Raw genomic sequence first — 26,333 nt, forward strand, 5'->3', positions numbered from 1 at the left:
GCATTGTCAATACGTCTGTGAACTCTGACACCATCTCTACCCTCTTTTTAGCCTGGGCTGAGAAGCGCGGCTACAAGACCGCCAAGGGAGCCCGCAATGATGTCTACCGAGCAGCCAATAGCCTCCTACGCCTGGCAGTGGACGGGCGCCTCTGTGTCTGCATGAGGCCTCCGGGCTACTCTGCAAGGAAAGGTACCTGTGGTTAAGGATCAAATAATCAAGCTTATAAAAGTCTCACTTGAAGCAGTCAGCAGGAGCTATGCAAGGGAAAGTCCTGTCTCACAAACCTATTAGAATTCAATGTCAACGAGTATGTAGAGAGAGGGGATCTGGTTGACATAGCGTACTCGGACTTCCAAAAAAGCTTTTGACAAAGGTGCCTCAGCAAAGACTCCCGAGTAAGCTTAACAGCCATGGGATAAGAAGAAGAGGTTTTGTGGTGGATCAGGAATTAAGGTTAAGTATTAGGACTTGCCGATCAGAAGGTCAGCAGTTTGAATCCCCGCGATGGGGTGAGCTCCCGTTGCTCAGTCCCTGCTCCTGCCAACCTAGTAGTTTGAAAGCACGTCAAAGTGCAAGTAGATAAATAGGTACCGCTCCGGCGGGAAGGTAAACGGTGTTTCTGTGCGCTGATCTGGTTCGCCAGAAGCGGCTTAGTCATGCTGGCCACATGACCCGGAAGCTGTACGCCGGCTCCCTCGACCGATAAAGCGAGATGAGCGCCGCAACCCCAGAGTCGGCCACGACTGGACCTAATGGTCAGCGGTCCCTTTACCTCTACCTTTATCAGGAAGCAGAGAGTAGGAATAAATGGGCAGTTCTTCGAATGAAGAGGTAGAGAAAGTGAAGCCACCAAGTTTCAACATTGGGACCTGTACTTTTCATAGCATCGTGGAGTTGGAAGGGACCCTGAGGGTCATCTAGTCTGCAATAAGAAATCTCAATTTAAAAGCATCCATGACAGATGGCCATCCAACGTCTGCTTTAAAACCTCCAGTGATGGAGGGTGCACAACCTCCCGAGGGAGTCCGTTCCACTGTCAAACAGTTCTTAGTGTCAGAAAGTTCTTCCTTATGTTTCATTGGAATCTCCTTTCTTGTAACTTGAATCCATTGGTTCAGGTCATCATCATCATCATCTAGTTACAGGTAGGTAGCCTTGCTGGTCTGCTGTAGTCAAAACAAAATAAAAAAATTCCTTCCAGTAGCACCTTCGAGACCAACGAAGTTTGTTGTTGGTATGCGCTTTTGTGTATCTGAAGAAGTGTGCATGCACACGAAAGCTCATACCAACAACAAACTTACCGGTAGTTGGTCTCTAAGGTGTTTACCTTTTTTAAGGTGCTACTGGAAGGAATCATCATCAACATTGTCATCAATTTATACCCCACCCATCTGGCTGGGTTTCCCCAATGACTCTGGGCAGCTCCTAACAGAATATTAAAAACACTATAAAACATCAAACATTAAAAACTTACCTAAACAGGATTGCCTTCAGATGTCTTACTGTCCTACTCTCCAGAGCAGGAGAAAACCAGCTTGCTCCATCTTCCATGTGACAGCCCTTTTGAACTTGTTCGTAAATGATCTGGAGTTAGAGGTAAACCAGAGGCTTATCTCCTGGGAATCGCGGCAAAATGGAAGAGTATTGAAATTCCCTTTGTACATGAATGGATATAAAAGCGGACAGAATATGCAGAATTAGATGGTCTATCAGAAAAAATAAAGAATAAACCAAAACAGGAATTTGTTTCAAAATGGGAGGTTTTCAAAGAATTCCTGCTTGGCAGGGCGTTGGACTCGATGGCCCTTGTGGTCTCTTCCAACTCTATGATTCTATGATTCTATGAATATTTGAATATTTGAAATATAATTACAGTAGTTTAAATTCTGTTGCAGCATTTGAGGAATTTCAATAATAGTTGCAAGTTAGACATGAGAGTTAAAGTATATTAAGAATGAGTTAAATTATGATAAAAGTGTGTATTGGCAATAAGTAATATAAAATTGAAATAAGGAATAGACGGGAGGTCGGGTCTATAGTGTTAAGAGAGCCAGTGTGGTGTAGTGGTTAAGAGCGGTAGTCTCGTAATCTGGGGAACCGGGTTCGCGTCTCCGCTCCTCCACATGCAGCTGCTGGGTGACCTTGGGCCAGTCACACTTCTCTGAAGTCTCTCAGCCCCACTCACCTCACAGAGTGTTTGTTGTGGGGGAGGAAGGGAAAGGAGAATGTTAGCTGCTTTGAGACTCCTTAAAGGGAGTGAAAGGCGGGATATCAAATCCAAACTCTTCTTAAGACCAACTTACATTTTATTGTTTGTTAAAAAAATTGTGTTTATTGTTATTCCTGTGTGTAATTTTCTATTTGTGTTTTCCTTTTTTTGTTGCATTAATAAATAAAAATAATAATTATTAAAAATAATAATAATAAACCATCAGAGATTTATGAAGTGCTCCGAACGGACCTCTCCAAACTGAGCACATGGGTGGTAAAACGGCAAATGCAGTTCAGCGTAAACAAGTGTAAAGTGATGTGTGTTGGGACAAAATGTCTATATACAGTCGTGGAATCTGAAATTGAGACTTTCAGGAGACAGTTCCCCACACCGTTTTACTTGAATATGAAATTTACCACCTTAGTGGCTTTCACTGGGTGACCTTTGACCCTTGGCAATTCCTGTGATTCTGACAGTCTCCTCTCTCTCTCTCCCCTTCAGCCATGTGGGAACACCACCCTGAAACAGCTGAGATTGCCGCTTTGCAAGAGGCCCACCGCCATGATGGCAAGCGCAGCTCTGGGGAGGAGGAAGAGGAGGAAGACGAAATCTCCAGCTCGGGAGAAGAAGAGGATGACGAGAAAGACCGGGATGCAGACGAAGAAGGCGAGGAGGAAGAAGAACCGCACTCGGCGCCCAAGAGCGGGCCTAGCCAGCCTGGCCCTTCTAGGAAGGGAAAGTTTGCTGGCCGGAACTTGTTTGCTTTGCTTGGGGAGGATGAATGTTAGCAGCTTCCCCTGATGGACAGACTGAGAGGGGATGGATGGCTCTCTCCTCTCCCCCATTCTGCTCCCGTCTCTACCCCCCCCACCCCATGTTCATTCTCAAGCTCCAGAGCCGCTGTATATCAATAAAGGTGATGCTTATTTCCTGGCGCACCTCCCATCACTGTGGGGAGGGCATAGGGCAAGGGATAAGAATGCAGGGTCGGCCTGACATCCATCAGTTCTCTGGCTCCGACAGCAGCCATCCAGGCATTTCTGCAAAACTCGCAATCAGGACATGAAGGCAAGAGCCACCCTCTCTTTCTGACCCCACCCTGTCTGAGGAAATCCCATATACAAATAGCCAATTCAATTTCCTAGCTGCCAGCCTTTATGTGGCCAAAATGAAACCCTTCCTCCAAGGAAGAGAGGGAGGTACCAGTAACCTTGAGGCAGCTCCGTTGGTTACGTATTTCCAATAAATTTTTAGGTGGGGGGGAAAGATAGCCAAAGCCACGCAAGGAGAACTGGAAATGCTCAGAAAACTGGGGGTGGGGGTGGGGCGCTGGTTGACAGCAGGAATGGAAAACTGGAGAGGGATGGAAAGCAATGGAGTGTGCTGGAAAAGGGTAATGTTTTGGATCAGAAGCACTCAGTGCCTCAGCATTTTCATCCATGTCTTTGCTGGACAGGCTGCTCTGGTGCACTGGAGATAGAGAGAGTACCTTGCCTTCAACTTCTTCTCAATGACAGCATCCCCCTTCCTTCATACATAGCCATAGATGACGATTGCTGAGTCCGATGGGGGTTGTAATGCAGCAACATCTGGAGGGCCAGAGGTTCCTACACTTACTTGCAGGCTCCGTCCTAAGACCGAGTTCATCAGAGTTGGGTCCTTGTTGACTAAGAGCCCCGGGGATGATGGGAGTTGTAGTCCAACAACATCTAGGGACCCAAGACTGAATGACGTCGGCTTGTAGGACATATTGCTGCCTAGGCTAAGCAGTCCTGGGTCTTGATAGGAGGCCACACGTATACCACCTTGAGTTTCATGATGGAAGAAAGGAAGGATATGGCAGCAGAAAAGTAGAGTGTTTTTTAAATAAATCAAGGCCCCTGGTTGCGTTTTGCTGAGCCCTGCTATATATGCCCGCAGGACTCTGCCTCATGTTGGATTTTGGGCAGGGGGGAGGTGTGTTGCCAGGATACTGTTTTGATCCAGCTTGCATTTTTTCTGTATAAAGAATGTAAATCATTTTAACTGATTTTAATAGCATTCTGATATTGCTTTAAACTGCCCAGCAACACCTTCAGGTCATGTGGGTTTCCCTTGTTGATTCCAGTATCCATCCGGTCAAGACCAGACCCAGAGGCAGGGATAGTCTTCAAACAATGATTAATCCTGCCTCCTTGGTAATGACATGGTCTGGTCTTAGTGTAACTCCTCCTCCTGCCCATGATCACTGAGATCAGATGTCCCAGTGCACAATAGAACTTGCACCAGCCATTCTGTTGGCTGGGGCCCACTCCCATGCAGCCCTGATCCTGCCCCTTAAAAACAAAACACAAACTATACAACCAATAAACAACAAAAAAGAAAAACAAAATCCTGAACCAGATATCCACCCCCCCCCCAACACAGCAAAAAAAAAAAAAAGGGGGGAGAAAAAAATTAAAATGTCACTAACTGCTTAAGGGCATTTTAAAACACATTATACACTCATTTCTATAGCATGTGAGCCTTTGTGTCAGTGTCAGGTAAACAGGTATTTTGTTTATATTGGCGGTGGGAGAGACCAGAGTGTCCAGGTGGTTTTTGGTTGCAGGATATTCGTCAAAGCAATGCCCAATCTCTTTTTTTTTTAATAATATTTATTATTTTTAAACACTACAAAAAAAAAGGAAGGAGAAAAGAAGAAAAAAGAAAACAATACAATACAATATATAAACATTACATAACACAACACTAATACAATAAGCTAAACAAAACCAATTTAAAAACACACATCTTACCATTTCAATATCTTATCTTTCATTAACTTGTTTCAACGACCTGCTCACACCTCCCTTTTTGTATTCCACTTCTATTAATTGTTTCAGCAAATCCTTTCCATCTTCCTCTATTTTCTGTCATAATTTATCTTAACATATTTTAACCTTATTTTCCCTTTAATACTCTAATAATCTATTTATACTTAATTCCTTATAACATTTCTACTAAAGCCGTATAACTTCATTCCAACATTTTTCTAACACTCATTAATATTACATTATTTCTATAAATAGTCTTTAAACTTTTTCCAATCTTCTTCCACCGTCTCCTCTCCCTGGTCTCGGATTCTGCCAGTCCTTTCCCAATCTCTGTGTTGTTTCAGAGTGACCCCCAATGGTTGTTTACACATGCAAGGGATCCATCGCCTGCTGCAGTCAATATGTGGCAACTGTGTGCGCCTAAACTCCTGGGAGGTAGAGACCCAAATCTGGACCAATACAAGGGGATGGCAGATCTCTAGCTAGGGATAGACCCAAGCTCCTTCTGCCCACTGACCAGAAAAGCCATATCCCCCACAAAAAAGCCCACCCTGAGATTCCTTCTCCTTTCACTCTCCATTTTTACAAAGGCAAACTCCTATTAGGCAAAGGTGGGTTGCAGAACTTCTAACAAAATTTTGCTTTAAAAAAAATTGTGGTGGTTCCCTCATTGCGAATAAGTGAGGTTCATAGACCACAGAATCATAGAGTTGGAAGGGACCAAGAGGGTCATCTAGCCAAACCCCCTGCAATGCAGGAATCTTTTTGACAAGGTGGGGATCAAACCCACAACCTCAAGAAACTCATGCTCTACCAGCTGAACTATCCCAGGACTCAGATCAATCCCAGTGGGATTGCAAACAATGAATCGGGAGCAAAGCTTTTGTATGAATATATTACCTCAAGTTATTCTGATGCTTCCAAATGCACTGGTAAAAGAAATTTTCAGATTGAACAAGTGGTATCATCATCATCATTATTCCCCAGCCCATTGGGGCAGCTTCCAGCAAAATATAAAAACATAATAAGACATCAAACATTAAAAACTTCCTGAATCTGCTTCTTTGAGAGAAGCCGACAAATTTAGGACGGATGCTCTATATCAACTCAAAGACAGGGAACCAGGCATAGAGCCTTCTTGGTAGCGGCACCTGCTCTGTGGAACGCTCTGGAACGCTCTCCTGTCAGATGTCAAGGAAATAATTATCTATCTGACTTTTATAAGACAACTGAAGGCACCCCTGTATGGAGAAGCTTTTAATGTTTGATGTTTCATTGGTTTTTAAAAAATAATCTGTTGGGAGCTGCCCTAGTGGCTGGGGAAACCCAGCCAGATGAGCGGGTATAAATAATGTTGTTGTTATAATATTATTATTATGCTTAATTGAATAGCAGTTCCCGGAAGCCGCTGGAGGGGAGAGATGCTCTGGAGCTCCCATCCTCCTTGCAGGCTTGGCCACCATGAGGAGACAGTGCTGAGATTCCTGCATTGCAGGGGGTTGGACTAGATGACTCTCAGGGTCCCCTTCCATCTCAACGATTCTATGATTCTAACAGGGTGCAGGACTAGATGGCCTTGATCAAACTACAGGGCTCTTCGTGTGGTGTGTGAGTGTGAGTGTGTGTGTGTGTGTGTGTGTGTGTGTGTGTGAGAGAGAGAGAGAGAGAGAGAGAAAACCTTCAGGAAGAGGCCCCTGTCTCTTCTTTGCAAAGAGGCTGAATCAGCTGCAATACCCCCACACTTGAACCACTGCTTCCCTGCCTGCTCTCTCTCCACCCCCAACCCCAGTTCCATGGTTATTGCATTGCATTACACACACACCCCAAAGCTTGCTGCACCCCAAGGCGCTTTGCACTCAGCGGATTCCTTGCAGGACAAGGGCAGTGCAGGACGGCAGAGGGGGCGGGTCAGCTGTTCCACTTAAGCCGGGGGCCCTTTCCCAGGTCAGTATGGAACAGCCCCACCTTCTCTTTCTCTCTCTCTATGGCAGCTTGCACTCTCTGGCTTTAACCCTTAAGGCAACGAGCATCTGTTCCCTATATTCGAAGCCCAGGTTCCCTCCCTTCCCTCCCCATTGGCTGGGTACTGCAATTATCCCGCCCCCGGAAATATCCTGCCTCCCAGGAGGGGGCTCCCATTCCTGCCCGGCTGCCCAGTGTCGCTGCTGCTGCCAGGATTTCGGGTGAGTGCAAAGCCAGCGGCGGGGAAGGAGGGAAGGGGCTTGGCAAGGGGTGGGGGTCCAGGATGAGAAGCCCCGGGGCGGGGAGAAGAAGAGAAGGGATGAAAGGGAGCTGCTCTTTTTAACGGGGTCTTGAAGGTGGAGGGGGGTGTTCCCGCTGTGGAAAGAGAGAAGCTTCCTCCTGCCCGTATCTGGTGCAAAGGGAGTTGCAGGAAGGAGGCGGGAAAGGGGAGAGGGCTGGGTATTGCAGACCAGCCTCGCCATAGTAATAATAATAATAATAATAATAATAATAATAATAATAATAATAATAAAATAATAAATGCTATTTATACCCCGCCCCCATTTTCTGGGTTTCCCCAGCCACTCTGGGCGGCTTCCAACAAAATAAGAAAAACCAAAAGCATCCAAACATCCAAGTCTTCCGTTTTGTAGAGGAGATGGGGACATGGATTGCTGGATGGCAGAGAGAGAAAGAGGAAAAGATGGGGAGGAAAACAAAGGCCGGGGGGGGGCCAGGCAGGAAGAAGGAAGGGGTGAGGCCTTCTCCAAAGAGCTCTTTGTTCTTGAACTCCTTGCATAAAGTAGTGGGGGCAGGGCCGGATTGAGGTTTGATGAGGCCCTAAGGTACTGGAGGTAGCTGTCTTTTGTCAACAGCAAATTGTTGCTGTTTTTTGTGTTGAATATATGCTATATGGTAATTTATGGACCTAATAGGTATCTAAACCATTTGCACATAGTAGAGTATGTATTTTCTCAAAGTAATTGTTGAACTGAAATACAATTACTAAGAATATTAATAGTGAAATAATTATTAAGCTCTAACTTAAAATGATTTTGTTCTTCATAACAAACTTAATAATGCAAACACATTGGCATTTGGCAATAACAAAAGTTCCTTTAGAAACACAATTTACAAAGACTCCTAATCTAGTCCTAGAAACTTGCTATAATAATAGGTGTAAATATCTGATGCAAATTATTAATAATTATAAATAGCATTATTTCTATGAAATTAAGTGTTATAACCTGTACAATGCAATTGTAGTTAATACAATGCATTTTTTTTATATCAGTATCAATATTACCATAATAGTCCACATTCTTCATTGGGATAGCAGACCTTTGTACCCTGTTACACTTAGTGAGTGTAAAACACAGTATTTCTAGTAATATGTTGCATTTATAAATAATACCAATACTATACACACCTGTACATAAAAATTATTTTACAGGACTAATTGTATTACTGCATCTACCCAATACCCATTCAACTGTAAAATGTTATCATGATTCATTGTGTACTGTGTATACAAACAGTACACAAACATGATCTAAATTACAATACTTTCCTTCTTGCCTTGCCAAAGCAAAGTCGCTGATGATATCATTAAATGATAAACTGCTTAGCTTGTCACTATCTATGTATATGAGGCTGAAGTAACATAATTTATCTTGAGACATTGTTGTTCAAATTCATTTTTTATCCTCTTCATCTGAGAAACGGATCTTTACAAATGGCAATTTGCAATCATCATTCAAAGAAACATTGTCAGAATTGCTTCTACATTAGGGAATGCTGATTGGACATCGTTGTTGTTGTTTAGTCACTTAGTCGTGTCTGACTCTTTGTGACCCCATGGACCAGAGCACGCCAGGCACTCCTGTTTTCCACTGCCTCCTGTAGTTTGGTCAAACTCGTGTTAGTAGCTTTGAGAGCACTGTGCAACCATCTCGTCCTCTGCATATAAGTTAAATAAGCAAGGAGACAATATACAGCCTTGTCGTACTCCTTTCCCAATTTTGAGCCAATCAGTTGTTCCATATCCAGTTCTAACTGTTGCTTCTTGTCCCACATAGAGATTTCTCAGGAGACAGATGAGGTGGTCAGGCACTCCCATTTCTTTAAGAATTTGCCATAGTTTGCTGTGGTCCACACAGTCGAAGGCTTTTGCGTAGTCAATGAAGCAGAAGTAGATGTCTTTCTGGAACTCTCTAGCTTTCTCCCTAATCCAGTGCATGTTTGCAATTTGGTCTCTGGTTCCTCTGCCCCTCCAAAATCCAGATTGTACTTCTGGGAGTTCTCGGTACGCATACTGCTTAAGCTTGCCTTGTAGAATTTTAAGCATAACCTTGCTAGTGTGTGAAATGAGCGCAATTGTGCAGTAGTTGGAGCATTCTTTGGCACTGCCCTTCTTTGGGATTGCGTTGTAGACTGATCTTCTCCAATCCTCTGGCCACTGCTGAGTTTTCCAAACTTGCTGGCATATTGAGTGTAGTACCTTAACAGTATCATCTTTTAAGTTTTTAAATAGTTCCGCTGGAACGTCATCACTTCCACTGGCCTTGTTATTAGCAGTGATTTCTAAGGCCCATTTGACTTCACTCTCCAGGATGTTTGGCTCAAGGTCATCAGTCACACTACCTGGGGTGTATGGGACATCCATATCTTTCTGGTATAACTCCTCTGTGTATTCTTGCCACCTCTTCTTGATGTCTTCTGCTGCTGTTAGGTCCTTACCACTTTTGTCCTTTATTATGGTAATCTTTGCATAAAATGTTCCTTTCATATCTCCAATTTTCTTGAACAGATCTCTGGTTTTTCCCCATTCTATTGTTTCCCTCTATTCTTGGCACTGCTCATTTAAGAAGTCCCTCTTGTCTCTCCTTGCTATTTGTTAGAAGTCTGCATTCAGTTTCCTGTATCTTTAACTATCTCCCTTGCATTTTGCTTGCCTTCTGTCACCTGTGGTTTGTAAGGCCTCATTGGACAACCACTTTGCTTTCTTGCATTTCCTTTTCATTGGGATGATTTTCATTGCTGCCTCCTGTATGATGTTCCAAGCCTCCATCCATAGTTCTTCAGGCACTCTGTCCACCAAATCTAAATCCTTAAATCTCTTCCTCTCTTCCACTGTGTATTCATAAGGGATTTGATTTCGATTGTATCTTACTGGACCAGTGGCTTTCCCTACTTTCTTCAGTTAAAGCTTGAATTTTGCTATAAGAAGCTGATGCTCTGAGCCACAGTCAACTCCAGGTCTTGTTTTTGCTGTATAGAGCTTCTCCATCTTTGGCTGCAAAGAATATAATTAATCTGATTTCAATGCTGCCCATCTGGTGATGTGCATGTGTAGAGTCATCTCATGTGTTGTTGGAAAAGAGTGTTTGTTATGATCAGCTTGTTCTCTTGAGAGAACTCTATTAGCCTTTGCACTGCTTCGTTTTGAACTCCAAGGCCAAACTTGCCAGTTGTTCCTTTTATCTCTTTGACTCCCTGCTTTAGCATTCCAATCCCCTATGATGAGAAGAACATCCTTCTTTGGTGTCACTTCTATAAGGTGTTGTAAGTCTTCCTAGAATTGGTCAATTTCAGTTTCTTCAGCACCAGTAGTTGGTGCATAAACCTGGATTACTGTGATGTTAAAAGGTCTGCCTTGGATTTGTCTTCATAGAATTGGTCAAGTTCATTTTGTTGAGCATTGGTAAGGTAAAGGGACCCCTGACCATTAGGTCCAGTCATGGCTGACTCTGGGGTTGGGGCGCTCATCTTGCTTTACTGGCCAAGGGAGCTGGCATTTGTCTGCAGACAGTCGTGTGGCCAGCATAACTAAGCCGCTTCTGGCGAACCAGAGCAGCGCATGGAAACACCATTTACCTCCCCGCTGAAGCGGTACCTATTTCTCTACTTGCACTTTGATGTGCTTTCGAACTGCTAGCTTGGCAGGAGCAGGGACCGAACAACGGGAGCTCACCCTGTTGCGGGGATTCAAAGCGCCGACCTTCTGATTGGCAAGTCCTAGGCTCTGTAATTTAACCCACAGCGCCACCCGCGTACCTCAGCATTGGTAGTTGGTGCATAAACCTGGATTACTGTGATGTTAAAAGGTCTGCCTTCATTTGTATCGAGATCATTCTATCATTAGGCGCACAGCCCCCATGGGGGCCGGCTCTCCTGGACGCTGTCTCTGATCACGCGAACTGGTTGCAGGAGCTCGAAATAAACAATTAGAGAGAAGCAAATGCACATATTTCGAGTGAAGATCGGGAGTTAAGACTGCTAATTGAAGTGACCTCTGTGAAGTAGAGCGATGGGCTGGATTCAACAATATATCAAGAAGAAGATACATCAAAGGGTCGGTATGTCAGAACGGGACTGAAAGGGGGGGGGGAACCTTTCTTTTTTTATGTGAGTACCTAACAACCCTCCCCCCAAGAAGAATCGTTGCAATTACTGATTACAAGCAGGATGATTAAGATCTGTGTGGAAATAAATTACTAATCAAAGACATGGCTTGTGGAATATTGGAAAGGAATGAAAGGCCTTTGTGGCGCAGTTATAAAAAGAGATTTGTTAGGGCAGGCCTGCCTACAGGATTTATGATCAAGGGGAACAGACCATGGCTTGTTATTACATCGGACTGTGAGTTTGACCTGGCAGAACCCCCTAAGAAGATTGAGGAGAGACTGACAGGCCTGCGAGAATTAATGGACAGGCTTTAAGAATGTTTTGTACGGAAGTGTAGAAATGGTGTCTGTCTGTATTGAATATGGCTCTTGGAGGAATGGAAAATCCACACAGGATATAACGTTTGTTTTCAACCCGCTTGTGGAGACTATCAGAGGTCACAAAGAAAGGAGTATATGACAACAATAAGAAGATGAGGAAAATAATAAAGAGAAGATGGAATAGAACTGAGGACTGTGAATACCATTTGGACAGAACTGTGATCATTAAAGCAGCAGCAAGAGAGATGTTTGGATCCCTTTCTGAGCTCGAAGCATGGGTACCCCCAACAAAAATTTGGCTGTGTAATTAGGAATTAATGTGATTTGATTAGTTTGTTAATAAAAATTATATTGAAAGAGATCATTCTATCATTTTTGAGATTGCATCCCAGTACAGCTTTTGCCACTCTTTTGTTGACTAAGAGGGCCACTCCATTTCTTCTATGGGAATCTTGTCCACAGTAGTAGATATGATGATCATCCAAATTGAATTCGCCCATTCCCGTCCATTTTAGTTCACTGATGCCCAGGATGTCAATACTTATTCTTGCCATCTCATTTTTGACCACATCCAGCTTACCATGGTTCATGAATCTTACATTCCAGGTTCCTATGCAATATTTTTCTTTGCAGCACTGGACTTTCCTTTTACTTCCAGGCACATCTGCAACTGAGCGACCTTTCGACTTTGGCCCAGCTGCTTCATCAGCTCTGGATCTACTTGTACTTGTCCTCCGCTCTTCCTCAGTAGCATGTTGGATGCCTTCCTACCTGAGGGGTTCATCTTCCAGCGTCATAACTTTTATACGACCATGGAGTTTTCTCGGCAGGGATACTGGCATGGCTTGCTGGTTCCTGCTCCAGGTGGATCACGTTTAGTCAAAACTCTCCACTTTGACTTGTCTTTCTTGGGTGGCCCTGCACGGCATAGCTCATAGCGTCTCTTGAGTTATTCAAGCCCCTTTGCCATGACAAGGCAGTGATCCATGAAGGACACGGTCATTAAATATTACTTGGTACAGATCCTGATGTGTCAGATTATCAAATCATCTACATATTCTTATTGTCTTTCTTTACTAATTATTCTTCCATCCAGTACTTCACATTTTAATCTAGGCATATTAGCATATCTTTTTTTGAGCAATATTTTGCCATATATTCCTCAAAACATTTCCACTCCTTTTTAAATTTTTGATTCGACTGATTTCTTATTATCGCAGTTAATTTTGCCAGAATTAAATATTCATTTAGTTTACAAATCCATTCCTCCTTTGTGGGTATAGTTTTTTACTTCCACCTAGCAGCAATCACTATTCTAGCAGCTGGACTTGCATATGGAAAAATTCTTCCCCCCCCCCCCGTGGTATCTCATCATCTATCAATCCAAGGAGATATGTCTCTGGTTTCTTTGTTATTGATATTTTCAACATCTTCTTTGTACTATCCAAAATTTCTTAATTTTCTCACACCTCCACCACATATGTAGTCCAGGCAGTGGTATTTATATAATTTCAAACAAAGCATTTCGGTTTCAACCAATCATATACACCAGAGATGTCCAAGCGCTGGACCGCAATTGACAGGTAGACCTCTGTGTTGTTTTGGGTTGATTGTGAGACCTTTGAAGGCCCCGCCCCCTTTCCGCAAGAACTTCTGCACATGCTCCTGTTTCTGTTTTTGCTCAGCAGTTCCTTGTTTTAATGTTTATTGTTGCCAAAAGAATCTAAATTTTTCTTGCGTCCCCCGCCTCCTTAAAAAAGTCCCTTTGCAGTTGCACGTTCCTGATATTCATCATTACCTCATTTTATTATAATACACATGCGCAACAAGCACTTGCAATTTCTGCTGAATAAGTTCTGATCCCTACCGCGTTCTGTTACGTTGTATTGGTGTGCATATTGGGAACCTGTGTTACATGAAGCCTTTTGCATCATGTGGTGACTTATGTTCTAGCTTTCAGCTGTATCTTTGTGATTCTCGTATTAGCTGGATTTCTGTCCCAATTGGGGGGGCGGCAACTTGCAAAATAATCAGTTTAATAAAGCACAGACTACGATAACTTCTGTATTAGAAGCACACTCAAGGATTTACAGAGATACACATTATTACATTTATTGTGGCCCTCTGGGCAACTGCCACAAGGCCACTACTGCCCATACCATGCCAGCCTTAGGAAGGGAGAAGGGACAGGCAGATGGAAGGAATTGCCAAAGGTGTTTGAAAATGGATGGAGGCTCTTGGGAAGCAGGTGCCCAATAGGGGCTTCTACAGGGGCAGCAGAATGTCTTGGGCAGAATCCCTTCAGGGGCTCTGAGACTCCATTTGCTTCTTCCTTCCTCCTAGGAAGCTACAACTTGCCTTGGCTTCTGTGCTCCTCAAGAAGTTGAACGTCCAAACCTAGTCAGGATGGACGGAGGAAGATGGGCAGCTGACCTGCTCAAACTGTCTCCCGCATCCCTCCCTGCAACCTCTGAGCATCACCTCCCGGGACCCTTGGAGAAATCTGGTGAGTTCCAGGGGAGAGGAGATGGGGACATGGATGGCTGGATGGTGGAGGGAGAAAGAGGAAAAGATGGAGAGGAGACCAAAGGCAGGAAGGGCCAGGCAGGAAGAAAGAAGGAAGGAAGGAAGGAAGGAAGGAAGGGGTGAGGCCTTTTTCAAAGCGGCTCTTTGTTTTTGGAATCCCTTTCATAAAGTAGTGGGGGCAGATTTTCTTCCTCTGTGCTTTTAAATCTCTGGTGTTATTTCCTCTGCAGGATTAAGTGACGAAAATTATGTTGCACACCAATCCAGAAAAATGGGTGAAGGGGGCTATGGTAATGCTTCCCGTCATTATGTGTATACTTCATATATTTAAATAGTTTATATTACTTTTATTTTTTTAAAGACTGGGTCAGAGTGATACATTCCACCAGCAGAAAAATACAGTAGATGCATGCACCTCCCCAGTTTCGTGGGCTTTCGGGACAAAGGACCTGTTATCATGATACACAGTTCATGTGGCTGGAGGCTCTACACATAGTATTGGGCATATGAAGACCAAGTGGCACCAGCTTTCCTAATCAAGAGTCCCCTTTGTCAGACTGCAGCCCACAAAAGCTTAAGCCATAATACATTTATGTGCCTTTCAGGGCTGCAGAAGATGAATAAACAGAAGCATAGTTAATCTATGGACTTCTATCCTACTGGAAACAGTGACTGCCAGGTAGTTGGATATCTTGAAAGAAAGGGATTAGGCTGGTGTCTGTGCTCTGCCCTCACAGTCCTAGGCAATAATGCTTCATTATACTAGTTTCTGGAAAGCACAGGAGAGCAGAGGGCTCTTGGGCTGAAATCTTGCTTGCTGGTTTCCTACAGGCTTCTGTTCGGCTACTGTGAAAACAGGGTGCAGGACTAGGTGGGCCTTTTCCCAATCCAGCAGGCTCTGTTTAGGTTCTAATATGTTGTAATATTTTTACACTTACATGTTACATAAGAACAGTTCAGTTTTACTTCTTACTCATAGGGGAGACTGCTATTGGAGCCTGAGATCAATAGAAAAAGACAGTTGTTTCTTATAAGCCAGTTCCACCGTAGAACTATAAAATGATGCTGCTCTCTTAAGTGTGAATGGAGTGATCATGGGTTTCTCTTGCCATTATCTCATCTGCATTCCTAAAAATTTGGAACATGGAGAGGATAGTTGAAAATGGAGAGGGAGTGAAAATAAGAGAAGCTGCACATGGGAATTGACGTGTGTTCAGTTCCTTTCTTGTCGTTCATAGAAGTCTAACAGGATTCTCTCTCCCCCACTCCCAAACAGGTGAGGAAGACGATGGTCAGAATTCTACTGATGCATCTGTGAATTCATTGGGAAGAACAAATAAACAGTTTAAATGCAGGGAATGTGGAATGTGCTTTAGTCACTTTGGAAGACTGAGGATACACCAACAAACTCACACAGGAGAGAATCCATTTAAATGCATTGAATGTGGAAAGAGCTTCAGCCATAGTGGCAGTCTTAGAACACATCAGCGAACTCACACGGGGGAGAAACCATTTAAATGCATTGAATGTGGAAAGAGCTTCAGCCATAGTGGCAATCTTAGAACACATCAACGAACTCACACGGGGGAGAAGCCATTTCAATGCACTGAATGTGGAAAGAGCTTCAGTCGTAGTGGATACGTTAGAATACATGAACGAACTCACACTGGGGAAAAACCATTTAAATGCATTGAATGTGGAAAAATCTTCAGTCATAGTGGAGCCCTCAGAACACATCAACGAACTCACACGGGGGAGAAACCATTTAAATGCATTGAATGTGGAAAAATCTTCAGTCGTAGTGGAGACCTTAGAATACATCAACGTACTCACACTGGGGAAAAACCAATTAAATGCATTGAATGTGGAAAGAGCTTCAATTGTAGTGGAGCCCTTAGAATACATCAACGAACTCACACTGGGGAGAAACCATATAAATGTATTGAATGTGGAAAGAGCTTCAGTCAAAATGGAGCCCTCAGAACACATCAAAGAACTCACGCGGGGGAGAAACCATTTAAATGCATTGAATGTGGAAAGAGCTTCAGTCATAGTGGAGCCCTCAGAACACATCAACAAACTCACACTGGGGAGAAACCATTTAAATGCATTGAATGTGGAAAGAGCTTCAGTCGTAGTGGAGTCCTTAGAATACATCAACGAATTCACACAGGGGAGAAACCATTTAAATGCATTGAATGTGGAAAGAGCTTCATTCATAGTGGAATCCTTAGAATACATCAACGAACTCACACAGGGGAGAAACCATTTGAATGTACTGAATGTGGAAAGAGCTTCAATCGTAGTGGAGCCCTTAGAATACATCAACGAATTCACACAGGGGAGAAACCATTTAAATGCATTGAATGTGGAAAGAGCTTCATTCATAGTGGAATCCTTAGAATACATCAACGAACTCACACAGGGGAGAAACCATTTGAATGTACTGAATGTGGAAAGAGCTTCAATCGTAGTGGAGCCCTTAGAATACATCAACGAACTCACACAGGGGAGAAACCATTTAAATGCATTGAATGTGGAAAGAGCTTCAATCATAGTGGAGCCCTTAGAATACATCAACGAACTCACACAGGGGAGAAACCATTTGAATGTACTGAATGTGGAAAGGGCTTCAGTGAGATTGGATCTCTCAGAAAACACCAAGAAACTCACATGGGAGAGAAGCCATTTAAATGCATGGAATGTGGAAAGAACTTCAGTGAAAGTGGAACACTTAGAATACATCAACGAACTCACATAGGGGAGAAACCATTTAAATGTATTGAATGTGGAAAGAGCTTTAGTTGTAGTGGAGACTTTAGAATACATCAACGAACTCACACCGGGGAGAAACCATTTAAATGTATTGAATGTAGAAAGAGCTTCAGTCATAGTGGAGCCCTTAGAAAACATCAACGTACTCACACGGGGGAGAAACCATTTAAATGTATGGAGTGTGGAAAGAGCTTCAGTTGTAGTGGAGACCTTAATATTCATGAGCGAATTCACACAGGTGAAAAGCCATATAAATGTATGCAGCGTTCAACTCAATTTTCACTATTTAATTCACATCAAGAAACTCATAAAGGCAGAAATCAATTTTAAATACATGGAACCCGTGTGATGTTTTGGTGTTTGTATTTAAATTTGTATACACATATATATACGTATTAAAGTAATGAAGGTCACATATACTTGATGTACAAAAGAAGTTGCAAGTTGTTGCTAGATAAATGGGGGAAGTGTGAATATGGAATGCTCAAGGTGTGTGATGAATCTGTTGAGGTTTTTACTCTGCCCTTCACTGCCAAAATGATGGGCTGCCCTTGTCTTGTGGATCAGCATCTGTCAGGCTTCAGGGAATTGGCTTCCTTCCCTCTTGGCCATAGATAAGCAGAACAAAGGAAAAGGAGTCTTCTTACCAGTTAGAAACTTTAATGATCCCAGCGAGAGAACAAAGAACCCGTCTTCTAGGAATGGCGGTGCTCCCAATGAAGAGGTCAACCCCCTTTCATCCCTAGTCAGCCCCGTCACTTCTGCGTCTCGTAACCTTAGCTCATACACTCTGTGCTTTCTGTCCTGCCACTTTTGCAACTCTCCTTGAACTTGGGGAAAGCGGAGGGATGCTTTCCAGACACAGTGAATCTGTTAACTCTCTCAATGTTTCTTCTGAAAGGTGTTCCCTATCAAAAGACTGGTATCCAGAGTGTCCAAAAGGCAACTCGACTCTCACCGTGTACACCTGAGAGACTACCAGGGAAACGACATTCCCGTGGTAGGCGTTGGCCGGTTCCGGATCGCCTTCAAGGACTTTTCGGACCTGCTCTGACTGGTGGTGGTCGAAGGTCAGCGGCCAAGCCTCCTAGGGCTAGACTGGTTTGATGCCCTCGGCCTGGAAGTCACCGGCATCAACTGCATCTCTAACGCAGAGACTGAGGGTCTGGTCAAAGACTTTGCCGAGGTTTTTGACGGCACTTTGGGGCAATATACAGGTACGCCCATCTCCTTTAGCCTTGATCCACAAGTCGCCCCCATTAAGCTAAAGCAACGCTGGATTCCCTTTGCTCTCAAGGCTAAGGTGGACGAACAACTGGACAAGCTGATCGCCCAAGGACTTTTTGGAGCCGGTTGACCACGCCAAGTGGGAAACCCCCATCGTCACGCTTGTCAAGCCAGACGGGTCGGTGAGAATCGGCGCTGACTACAAGTGCACGATCAACAAGGCACTTCAGCAGCACGCTGTTGTTCAACACCTGCTGCATTCCTTCGGTGAGGGTAAGGTCTTTGCTAAACTGGATCTTGCCCAAGCCTATCAACAACTGCCCATCGATGATGCCACTGCTGAAGCCCAGACCCACCGAGGGGCATTCCGTTGCCGCCGTTTGCAGTTCGGGGTGAGTGTGGCTCCTGGCATCTTCCAAAGCCTTATGGAGCGTCTCCTACAAGGGCTTCTGGGCGTGGTACTGTATTTTGATGACGTCTTGGTGTTCGCAGACTCACACCAGCAGCTGTTCCGAGTGCCTCCGTGCCGTGCTGACCAGGTTCCAGGAGGCTGGGCTCAAGGTAAAGAGGGAGAAGTGCCAGATCGCTGTTCCACAGGTGGAGTTCCTGGGCTATCATATTGACGCCTCCGGCCTTCACCCGACCACATCCAAGATCCGCGCTATCCAGCAGGCCCCCATCCCAAAGAACAAGATGGAGTTGCAGGCGTTCCTGGGACTGCTGAACTTTTATAACATGTTCCTGTCCCACAAAGCCACGGTGGCTGAGCCTCTTCACCGACTCCTCAGCACAAAGACACCTTGGTCCTGGGGTCATCGGGAGACGGCCGCCTTCAATGCAGTCAAGGCTCTCCTTTCATTGGACAGTGTGCTGGTACAGTACAGTGAATCCAGGTCGCTGGTCCTTGCCTGCGACGCCTCACCTTTTGGCATTGGCACTGTCCTTAGTCACCGTTTTCCAGACGGAAGAGAAACACCGCTCGCCTACTTTTCCAGGATGCTATCTCCAACGGAACGGAATTACAGCCAGCTCGACAAGGAGGCACTGGCACTTGTGGCTGGAGTGAAGAGGTTCCATGAATACCTCTACGGCAGGACTTTCGACCTCATCACTGACCACAAGCCGCTCCTGGGCCTCCTTGCCGGTGATCGACCAACTCCACCGGTCCTCTCGCCGCGCATGCTGCAATGGACTGTTTTCCTGGCTGCCTACCACTACCGGCTCGTCCATCGCCCGGGGAAATCAATGGGCCATGCCGACGCCCTCAGCCGTTGTCCTCTTCCAGCGTTTGTGGAAGACCCGGCTCCTGCTTCATCGCTCCTCCTGACTGAGGATCTTCCGGCAGCGCCTGTATCGGCTGCCACTGTGGCCTCCGCACCTGCCCAGGATCGCACCATCAGCCATGTGCTCAACTGGGTGTGGAGGGGTGGCCACAAGGGCCTTTTGGATCGGAGTTCCAGCCCTTCGCAACCAGACAACATGAACTCTCGGCTCATCGCAGCTGTCTGCTGTGGGGAGACCGCGTCGTGATTCCCCAAAGACTCCGTCAACGTGTGCTGGAGGCTCTGCACGTTGGCCACCCGGGAATCATCGAAATGAAGGCGTTGGCTCGGTGTTACGTCTGATGGCCTAACATGGACGATGCCATCACTGCCTGGGTTTCCACCTGTCAAGTGTGCCAAGAATCGAAGCCTGCACCACCGGCAGCTAAGGGACACACCTGGGAGACGCCCAAGACACCCTGATCGAGGGTGCACATCGATCTGGCCGGCCCCTTTCACGGCCGGACTTTTATGGTAGTGGTGGACACCTATTCCAAATGGCTGGAGGTGGCCCTGATGCCCTCCACCACTACCGAGGCCGTCATCCGGGTGCTGCGAGGCCTCTTTGCGACGCATGGGTGTCCTGATGTCTTTGTCTCTGACAACGGACCACAGTTCACGTCAGGCGCTTTTGAGAGGTATCTTTTGGGACTGGGCATCCGCCATGCCCTAACGGCACCATTTCATCCATCCAGCAACGGGCAAGCAGAGAGAATGGTGCGCTCAGCAAAAGAGGCACTGGCGCGCCTGGACCGGGGAGACTGGCACGAGCGGGTTGCCAAATACTTGTTCGTACAACACATCACCCCTCATGCGGCCACAGGGCGGAGTCCTGCTGAAATGCTTATGAGCCGCCGCCTCAGGTCCCCGCTCGACTGGCTGCACCCAGACTTTGCTGTGCCCGAACCCCCAGGCTGTGCCAACGCGCCACGGTCATTTGTTCCCAGAAACCAGGTCTTTGCCCGGAACTTTGTGGGGGACATTCCTTGGGTGCTAGCAACAGTAATGGTAGTCACTGGACCTCGCTCGAAGAGGTGGCACTCGAAGACGGACGCTTGTGGTGCCGGCACATAGACCAGCTTAGGCGCAGGGTTGGGGACTTGGACACTATTGTGGTGCCCCCAACTGCGCTCGTGGCTCTGGAACAGACACAGATGGTGAGGCTCCACCTACACCTCTCTTGCAAACTGCCGGCATGAAGCCGAACCAAGCCGCTTCAGAGGGTCTGCCAGACTTACCACAGACTCAGACCACTACCGTGCCTGACATTCCACCAACTCCACTTGCGGAGGTTCCACCCACAGCAGCGGATCCAGGGGACTTGGTTTCAATGCCACCTAGGGTCGCACCACAGCCTCAGCAAGAATTGGGTGGCCCCCTGGACTTGGCTACCAGTCCCCGGTGGTCTGGCAGAGTTTCCAAGTGCCCAACTTATTTAAAGGACTATGTTGTTGGACATGTATCACTGTTGGTCTAAGTATGTGAAATGTAACCGATATGCATTTGTGCCTAATTGAACCATTACGTGTAGTGCTGTATATAAGAAAACCATTACGATTGTAACTAACACCTTATCTCGGTGGGGAGGGGTGTTATGTACTGAAGTTCTCACCCTGGGCCAGCAGGGGGATACTGTAGATAGTTATGCAAATGAAGGATCAAAAGTGATGTTCAGTGATTCGATAGTTTGTATGCAAATGAAAGATCGAAAGTGACGTTCAGTGATTCAATAGTTTTAGAAAGTTGCAACAGTTACGATTGTTCTGGAGCTCTATATAAGCAGGCTGACTGAGCTCAGTTCAGTTCTGTTCCAGCTTACAAATAAAGAGCTGCTTTGGAAGAATCGCTGTGTCGTCTGATATGTTCGCCCAGAACCTAACAAAAAAACACCTCGGGTGACAAACACTTCAGGTTACAAACTCTACTAACCCGGAATTAGTACCTCGGGTTGAGAACTTTATCTCAAGATGAAAAGGGAAATTGTGCGGTGGCAGTGGGAGGCCCCATTAGCAAAAGCGCACCTCAGGTTAAGAACAGTTTCAGGTTAAGAATGGACCTCCAGAACCAATTAAGTTCTTAACCCGAGGTACCACTGTATTTCACTTTTTTCTAATTGTTTTATTTATGTTTTATTGATATATGCTTTAACCCGCTTTGAAGTTATTTTTAAAAAATATAAAGGGTATAGAAATTAAACAAACAAAAAATAAATAAATGTATAGAGCAGGGATATCCAACATGGGGTTGCTCACATGTTGGGCAACAGCTCTTATAAGCCTCAGCCCGTACGGCCAAGCTTGATGGGAGTTGTAGTTCAAAAGCTCAGGGGTGGAAAATCTCATGTTTCTTACAATTTTTCATTATGAATAATTATAGGCAAAACTTTTGATGATTCAGAGCTCATTTTTAGCTTCCAGGAGCAGCTGGTCTCTTCTGCTTTATAAACAAGCCCAAATATATTGACACACTTTACATTAAAATTAAATTTCAGAAGAGAGACAAACTATTTTTTTTTTTAAAGCCATTTTTTAACTTTACAAACCATTATCTTCTCAATCCAAGATTTGCTTTTCATATGTATAAAAATACTTGGTTAGCAAGGGGGTATAGAAATAATAATAAAAAAGCGACAATAAAAGCATTATCAGCATTTAAAAAGAAATGCTAGTGGATGTTCTTCTGCAAGCCCTTCCCCATCCAGTATCTCCCAGTTTCTTCATTCTGAACTATGTTCCTCTGCAAACCACTGGTCCAAATCTATACAGTCCTCCTGCTCCTGGGAAGATTCAGAGGGAGGCTCCCACGAATGCGCCTCAGTGCAGCTCTCCTCAGCTGGGTCCCTGGTTAGGTTTTGGTTTAGGGGAGAAAGCATGGGCCTGGCCCTTGGGTGGGTGCGAGCGGAAAAGAAGAGAAGTACAGTGGTACCTCGGGTTATATATGCTTCAGGTTACATACACCTCAGGTTAGATTCCGCTAACCCAGAAATAGTACCTTGGGTTAAGAACTTTACTTCAGGATGAGAACAGGCGGCGCAGCAGCAGTGGGAGGCCCATTAGCTAAAGTGGTGTTTCAGGTTAAGAACAGTTTCAGTTTAAGAACGGACCTCTGGAATGAATTAAGTACTTAACCCGAGGTACCACTGTAGAGGGGATGCTTCTTTTTCCTTTCACGGCTAGTTCTTGTTTCTCCTGAGTGCGCGCCTGTAATCAGCAAGCGTGCTTTTAACTGGAGTGCATCCCTTTGTCTTGGAGTGCAAGATGATTCAGGAGGCCTGTGGCGTTTGCTTCCTAGGATGGGTCATAAGGAAAGGGTTAAAATGGGTGTGATGTGATTGGCCAGTGAGAATGCAAGGGGGGAGTAAAAGTTAGAGTGGGAGGTTTTGAAAGTCAGTTGAGGTTTGGGAACTGGAGAAGGAAGAGGGAGGAATAGGCAGTGGGTTGGTTGAGTTGTATTGTGAGAGAGTGAGAGGAATTATTAGGTTGAGTCAGATAGATAGTTGGAATAATCAGTTTGGAGTTGTTAGGAACTAAGATTAAGAAACTGACAAGAGAAAAATAAACTGAAGCCATACGCTTGTTCCTGCATTTAAAAATAAACTTGATTGTTTGTTAATGTTAACAACTGTCTGGGCTCCGTGTGTCTCCGAGAGAAGCGGGGTGGGGGCAGCGAAGAAAGCAATCACGGTGGTGGCACAGGGTCAATAGACCGTCAAACGTCTGGGGGCCCTGTGTGATCGCCACAAGGCCTTAGAGCGAAGCACATGTATCTCACATGTGCCTTGAGAGCAATGGTGGAGGGACCGTCGGGGTGCTTAAAAGGAGGCTGTTGTTTCGTTTGGGGGGGGGAGAGTCTCAGCGACGTCAAAAAGGAAGAGCCAACCGCGCCTACAGGATACGTGTGCTTTCTACTCTGATTTGGAAGATGGGCAGTGGAAGTGGCACATGCTTGTGCTAAAAGCAGATCTAATGAAGATTAAGTTAATGGCAACCTTTTAAGAAAATTAATATTCTTTATTGATTAAAAAATTGCATGTCTGTACAAACATTATGTACAATCTCTTAACAGGTAGAAAAAAAGAAAATAATATAAAATATTTAACTTTACAAAACATAATGTTCTCAATCCATGATTTGCTTTTATAATGTATAAAAATGTTTATTTCCTGGCCCACTTCCCATCACTGTGGGGGAAGCCTGGGGCAAGGGATAAGAATGCAGGGTCGGCCTGACATCCATCAGATCTCTGGCTCCGACAGCGGCCATCCAGGCATTCCTGAAAAACTCCCAATCAGGACATGAAGGCGACAGCCACCCTCTCTTTGTGACCCCACCCTGTCTGAGGAAATCCCGTATACAAATATCCAATTTCCTAGCTGCCAGCCTTTATGTGGCCAAAATGGAACCCTTCTTCCAAGGAAGAGAGGGAGGTACCAGTAACCTTGAGGCAGCTCCACTGGTTACGTATGTCCAATAAATTTTTAGGTGGGGGGAAAAGATAGCCAAAGCCACGCAATGAGAACTGCACATGCTCAGTGGATACAGAAAACTGGCTGTGGGGGTGGGGCGCTGGTGGACAGCAGGAATGGAAAACTGGAGAGGGATGGATAGCAATGGAGTGTGCTGGAAAAGGGAAATGTTTTGGATCAGAAGCACTCAGTGCCTCAGCATTTTCATCCATGTCTTTACTGGACAGGCTGCTCTGGTGCACTGGAGATAGAGAGAGTACCTTTAAAATGTCACCAACTGACTTCCGGGTTGGTGCCATCGCCGAATGGCGGACTCCCTCCGAGCTCCGGAGGGAGCCTGCTCGGCAGGGGCTGGGTCCTACCGCACCGGCGACGCGGGGACCCGTAAAAACCACGGACACGGAGGCCGTGGACATGGAGACTCGGCTGGCACCGTCAGCGCCCTCCCGACTCGTGAAGGAGCCTTTTTAAAGGCTACGGATCGGGTGCCGGGGAGAAGCGTGGTGCTTTGAGTCCTCTGCTATCCCTGCCGAGCGAAGCCGCATGCCATCCGGCGGAGAACGCTGACTTCTTCCATTGAGAATTCGGACTTTTAACAACAACCCGTGAGTAATTTGGAAATCGGGTTCAAAAGGAGAAAAAAAAAATTTTTTTTCGGATTTGAGACGAGCGGGGGGGGGGATCCAAAAAGGAAGTCAGTCCCCCTCCCTATTGTAGACATTCTAAAACAAGGATTGGGAAGCCAAGGCCCAAAAAGAACGGTATTTTTGATAAAACCAAGAATTCCATGATGGGAAATTACAAGAACTGTGCTGGAGGAAGAATTGAAGGAGAAGGAAAACGTACCCCCCCCCTGGGAACCGGGGCGATTGAGGAGTGAGCCTGGTGAAAAGAGCCGGAGATTTTGACAGCTGTCAAAGTAGCTGTCAAAGTCGGAATTTTAAAGAGGATTTTATTACGAGGACCTTGCTGGCTAAATTTGTTACAATTTGTTATAATTTGTTAAGACTTGAATACAAAATGGCGAAAACACGGATAACAACCGGACTTTTGGAAACAAAGTTACAACAATCCCCCTAGAGGAGTTTCGGGACATTACAAAGATGGGCGTAAGCCGAAAAAAACTTCGGAATTTTACAGAACTGGTTATCTCCTGGGAAAGCTGCAAAACTGAAACAGTATTTTGTCTACAGGGTGTTCAGACTAAAAGGAGACAATAGAATTTTCTATTGAAGAAAGGAAGGGACTGAACGCAAGTTTTTGTTCCTGAATAACAACAACCCATGTAGAGTTACTAAACTTCTGAATAAGAACGTCTTAGCAGCGGAACAAGAGGAATCTGGACTACAACCTTGAAAGAACAATGGGGGGAGCTTTATAATTTGACAGTTTTAAAGATTAAAGATTTAAGGAATTAATTTTAAAAATAATTCTAAAAATGGGAAAAACCTGCAAGGAGTTGGGGGAAAAAATGGGATTGATGGATTTAAGATTTCCAGGCAGAAAACATAGATTGGTGGACAGGGGGAAATTAAACCGGGGAAGGGGGGGAGAATTAGAACCCAAAGGCTTGTAACTATCTTCTGAATTGGTTTTCTTTTTTCTACTATACTTTTTATTCTTTACATTTCTATTCTGTGTGTTTTTATTATAAAAAAAAGGGGGGGGGAAATTGTGGAATGAAAATGGGGTGGGCCTTGGGGAGAGATCTTTTGTCTTTCTATCAAGGGTATTGATAAGGATTGCATAAATTTAAATTTGAATAATGGGGTAAACAAATTAAGTTTTAAATTAGAAGTGAGAGCTTGTGGAGACAACAATATGAAAGGGGAATATGGTAGGGGTGGGGGAAGGGGGGAGTCCCAGAAAGTGGTTGTTTGAAAATAAGGCTTTGAATGTACTTTCATTTTTACTTTCTGTATTCTGAAAACTTTAATAAATATTATTTAAAAAATAAAAATAAAATGTCACCAACTGCTTAAGGGCATTTTAAAACACAGTGTGGTGTAGTGGTTAAGAGCGGTAGTCTCGTAATCTGGGGAACCGGGTTCAATTCCCCGCTCTTCCACATGCAGCTGCTGGGTGACCTTGGGCAGTCACACTTCTGTGAAGTCTCTCAGCCCCACTCACCTCACAGAGTGTTTGTTGTGGGGGGGGGGAAGGGAAAGGAGATTGTTAGCCGCTTTGAGACTCCTGAAGGGGAGTGAAAGGCGGGATATCAAATCCAAACTCTTCTTCTTCTTCTTCTAGACACCCATTTCTGTAGCACGTGAACCTTTGTGTCAGTGTCAGGTAAACCGGTATTTTGTTTTTATTGGC

General features: G+C 45.0%; 3 protein-coding genes across 6 annotated transcripts in view; all 3 read left to right on the top strand.

Moving 5' to 3' along the window:
• The window catches only part of GNL1 (G protein nucleolar 1 (putative)), a 28,074-nt gene extending 24,926 nt beyond the window's left edge, over positions 1–3,148 (top strand). Inside the window, exons 11-12 of the mRNA XM_080992223.1 lie at positions 52–192; positions 2,717–3,148. Coding sequence (XP_080848349.1) covers positions 52–192; positions 2,717–3,003 — 428 coding nt within the window. The 3' untranslated portion in view covers positions 3,004–3,148. The remainder of the gene's footprint in view (positions 1–51; positions 193–2,716) is intronic.
• Positions 3,149–6,186: 3,038 nt separating this feature from the next.
• Positions 6,187–17,481, top strand: LOC308469525 (uncharacterized protein). Of its 4 annotated transcripts, XM_080992108.1 has the most exons (4): positions 6,187–7,193; positions 14,043–14,205; positions 14,456–14,515; positions 15,502–17,481. In XM_080992108.1, exons 2-4 carry the CDS (start codon positions 14,106–14,108, stop codon positions 17,328–17,330), a joined length of 1,989 nt encoding a protein of 662 aa, XP_080848234.1. In that variant the 5' UTR covers positions 6,187–7,193; positions 14,043–14,105; the 3' UTR covers positions 17,331–17,481. The 4 variants fall into 4 exon arrangements, with proteins under 4 accessions (XP_080848234.1, XP_080848235.1, XP_080848236.1 ...); XM_080992109.1 differs by lacking the exon at positions 14,456–14,515 and having other exon boundaries at positions 6,188–7,193; XM_080992110.1 differs by lacking the exon at positions 14,043–14,205 and having other exon boundaries at positions 6,188–7,193.
• Positions 12,525–26,333, top strand: part of LOC308469666 (uncharacterized protein) — a 50,906-nt gene continuing 37,097 nt past the window's right edge. Inside the window, exon 1 of the mRNA XM_080992450.1 lies at positions 12,525–12,563. Within this exon, the coding sequence (XP_080848576.1) occupies positions 12,540–12,563 (24 nt within the window). The 5' untranslated portion in view covers positions 12,525–12,539. The remainder of the gene's footprint in view (positions 12,564–26,333) is intronic.

This window comes from Podarcis pityusensis (assembly GCF_964106645.2).
Source record: "Podarcis pityusensis genome assembly, chromosome: 2".
NCBI lineage: Eukaryota > Metazoa > Chordata > Lepidosauria > Squamata > Lacertidae > Podarcis > Podarcis pityusensis.

What these genes read in the sequence shown, in the direction of transcription:
- LOC308469525 (XM_080992108.1), top strand. Translation starts at nt 14,106, where the DNA reads ATGGACGGAGGAAGATGGGCAGCTGACCTGCTCAAACTGTCTCCCGCA. An exon ending in GGGACCCTTGGAGAAATCTG is followed by an intron (nt 14,206 to 14,455) that starts GTGAGTTCCAGG and finishes TTTCCTCTGCAG; the next exon opens with GATTAAGTGACGAAAATTAT. An exon ending in AATGGGTGAAGGGGGCTATG is followed by an intron (nt 14,516 to 15,501) that starts GTAATGCTTCCC and finishes ACTCCCAAACAG; the next exon opens with GTGAGGAAGACGATGGTCAG.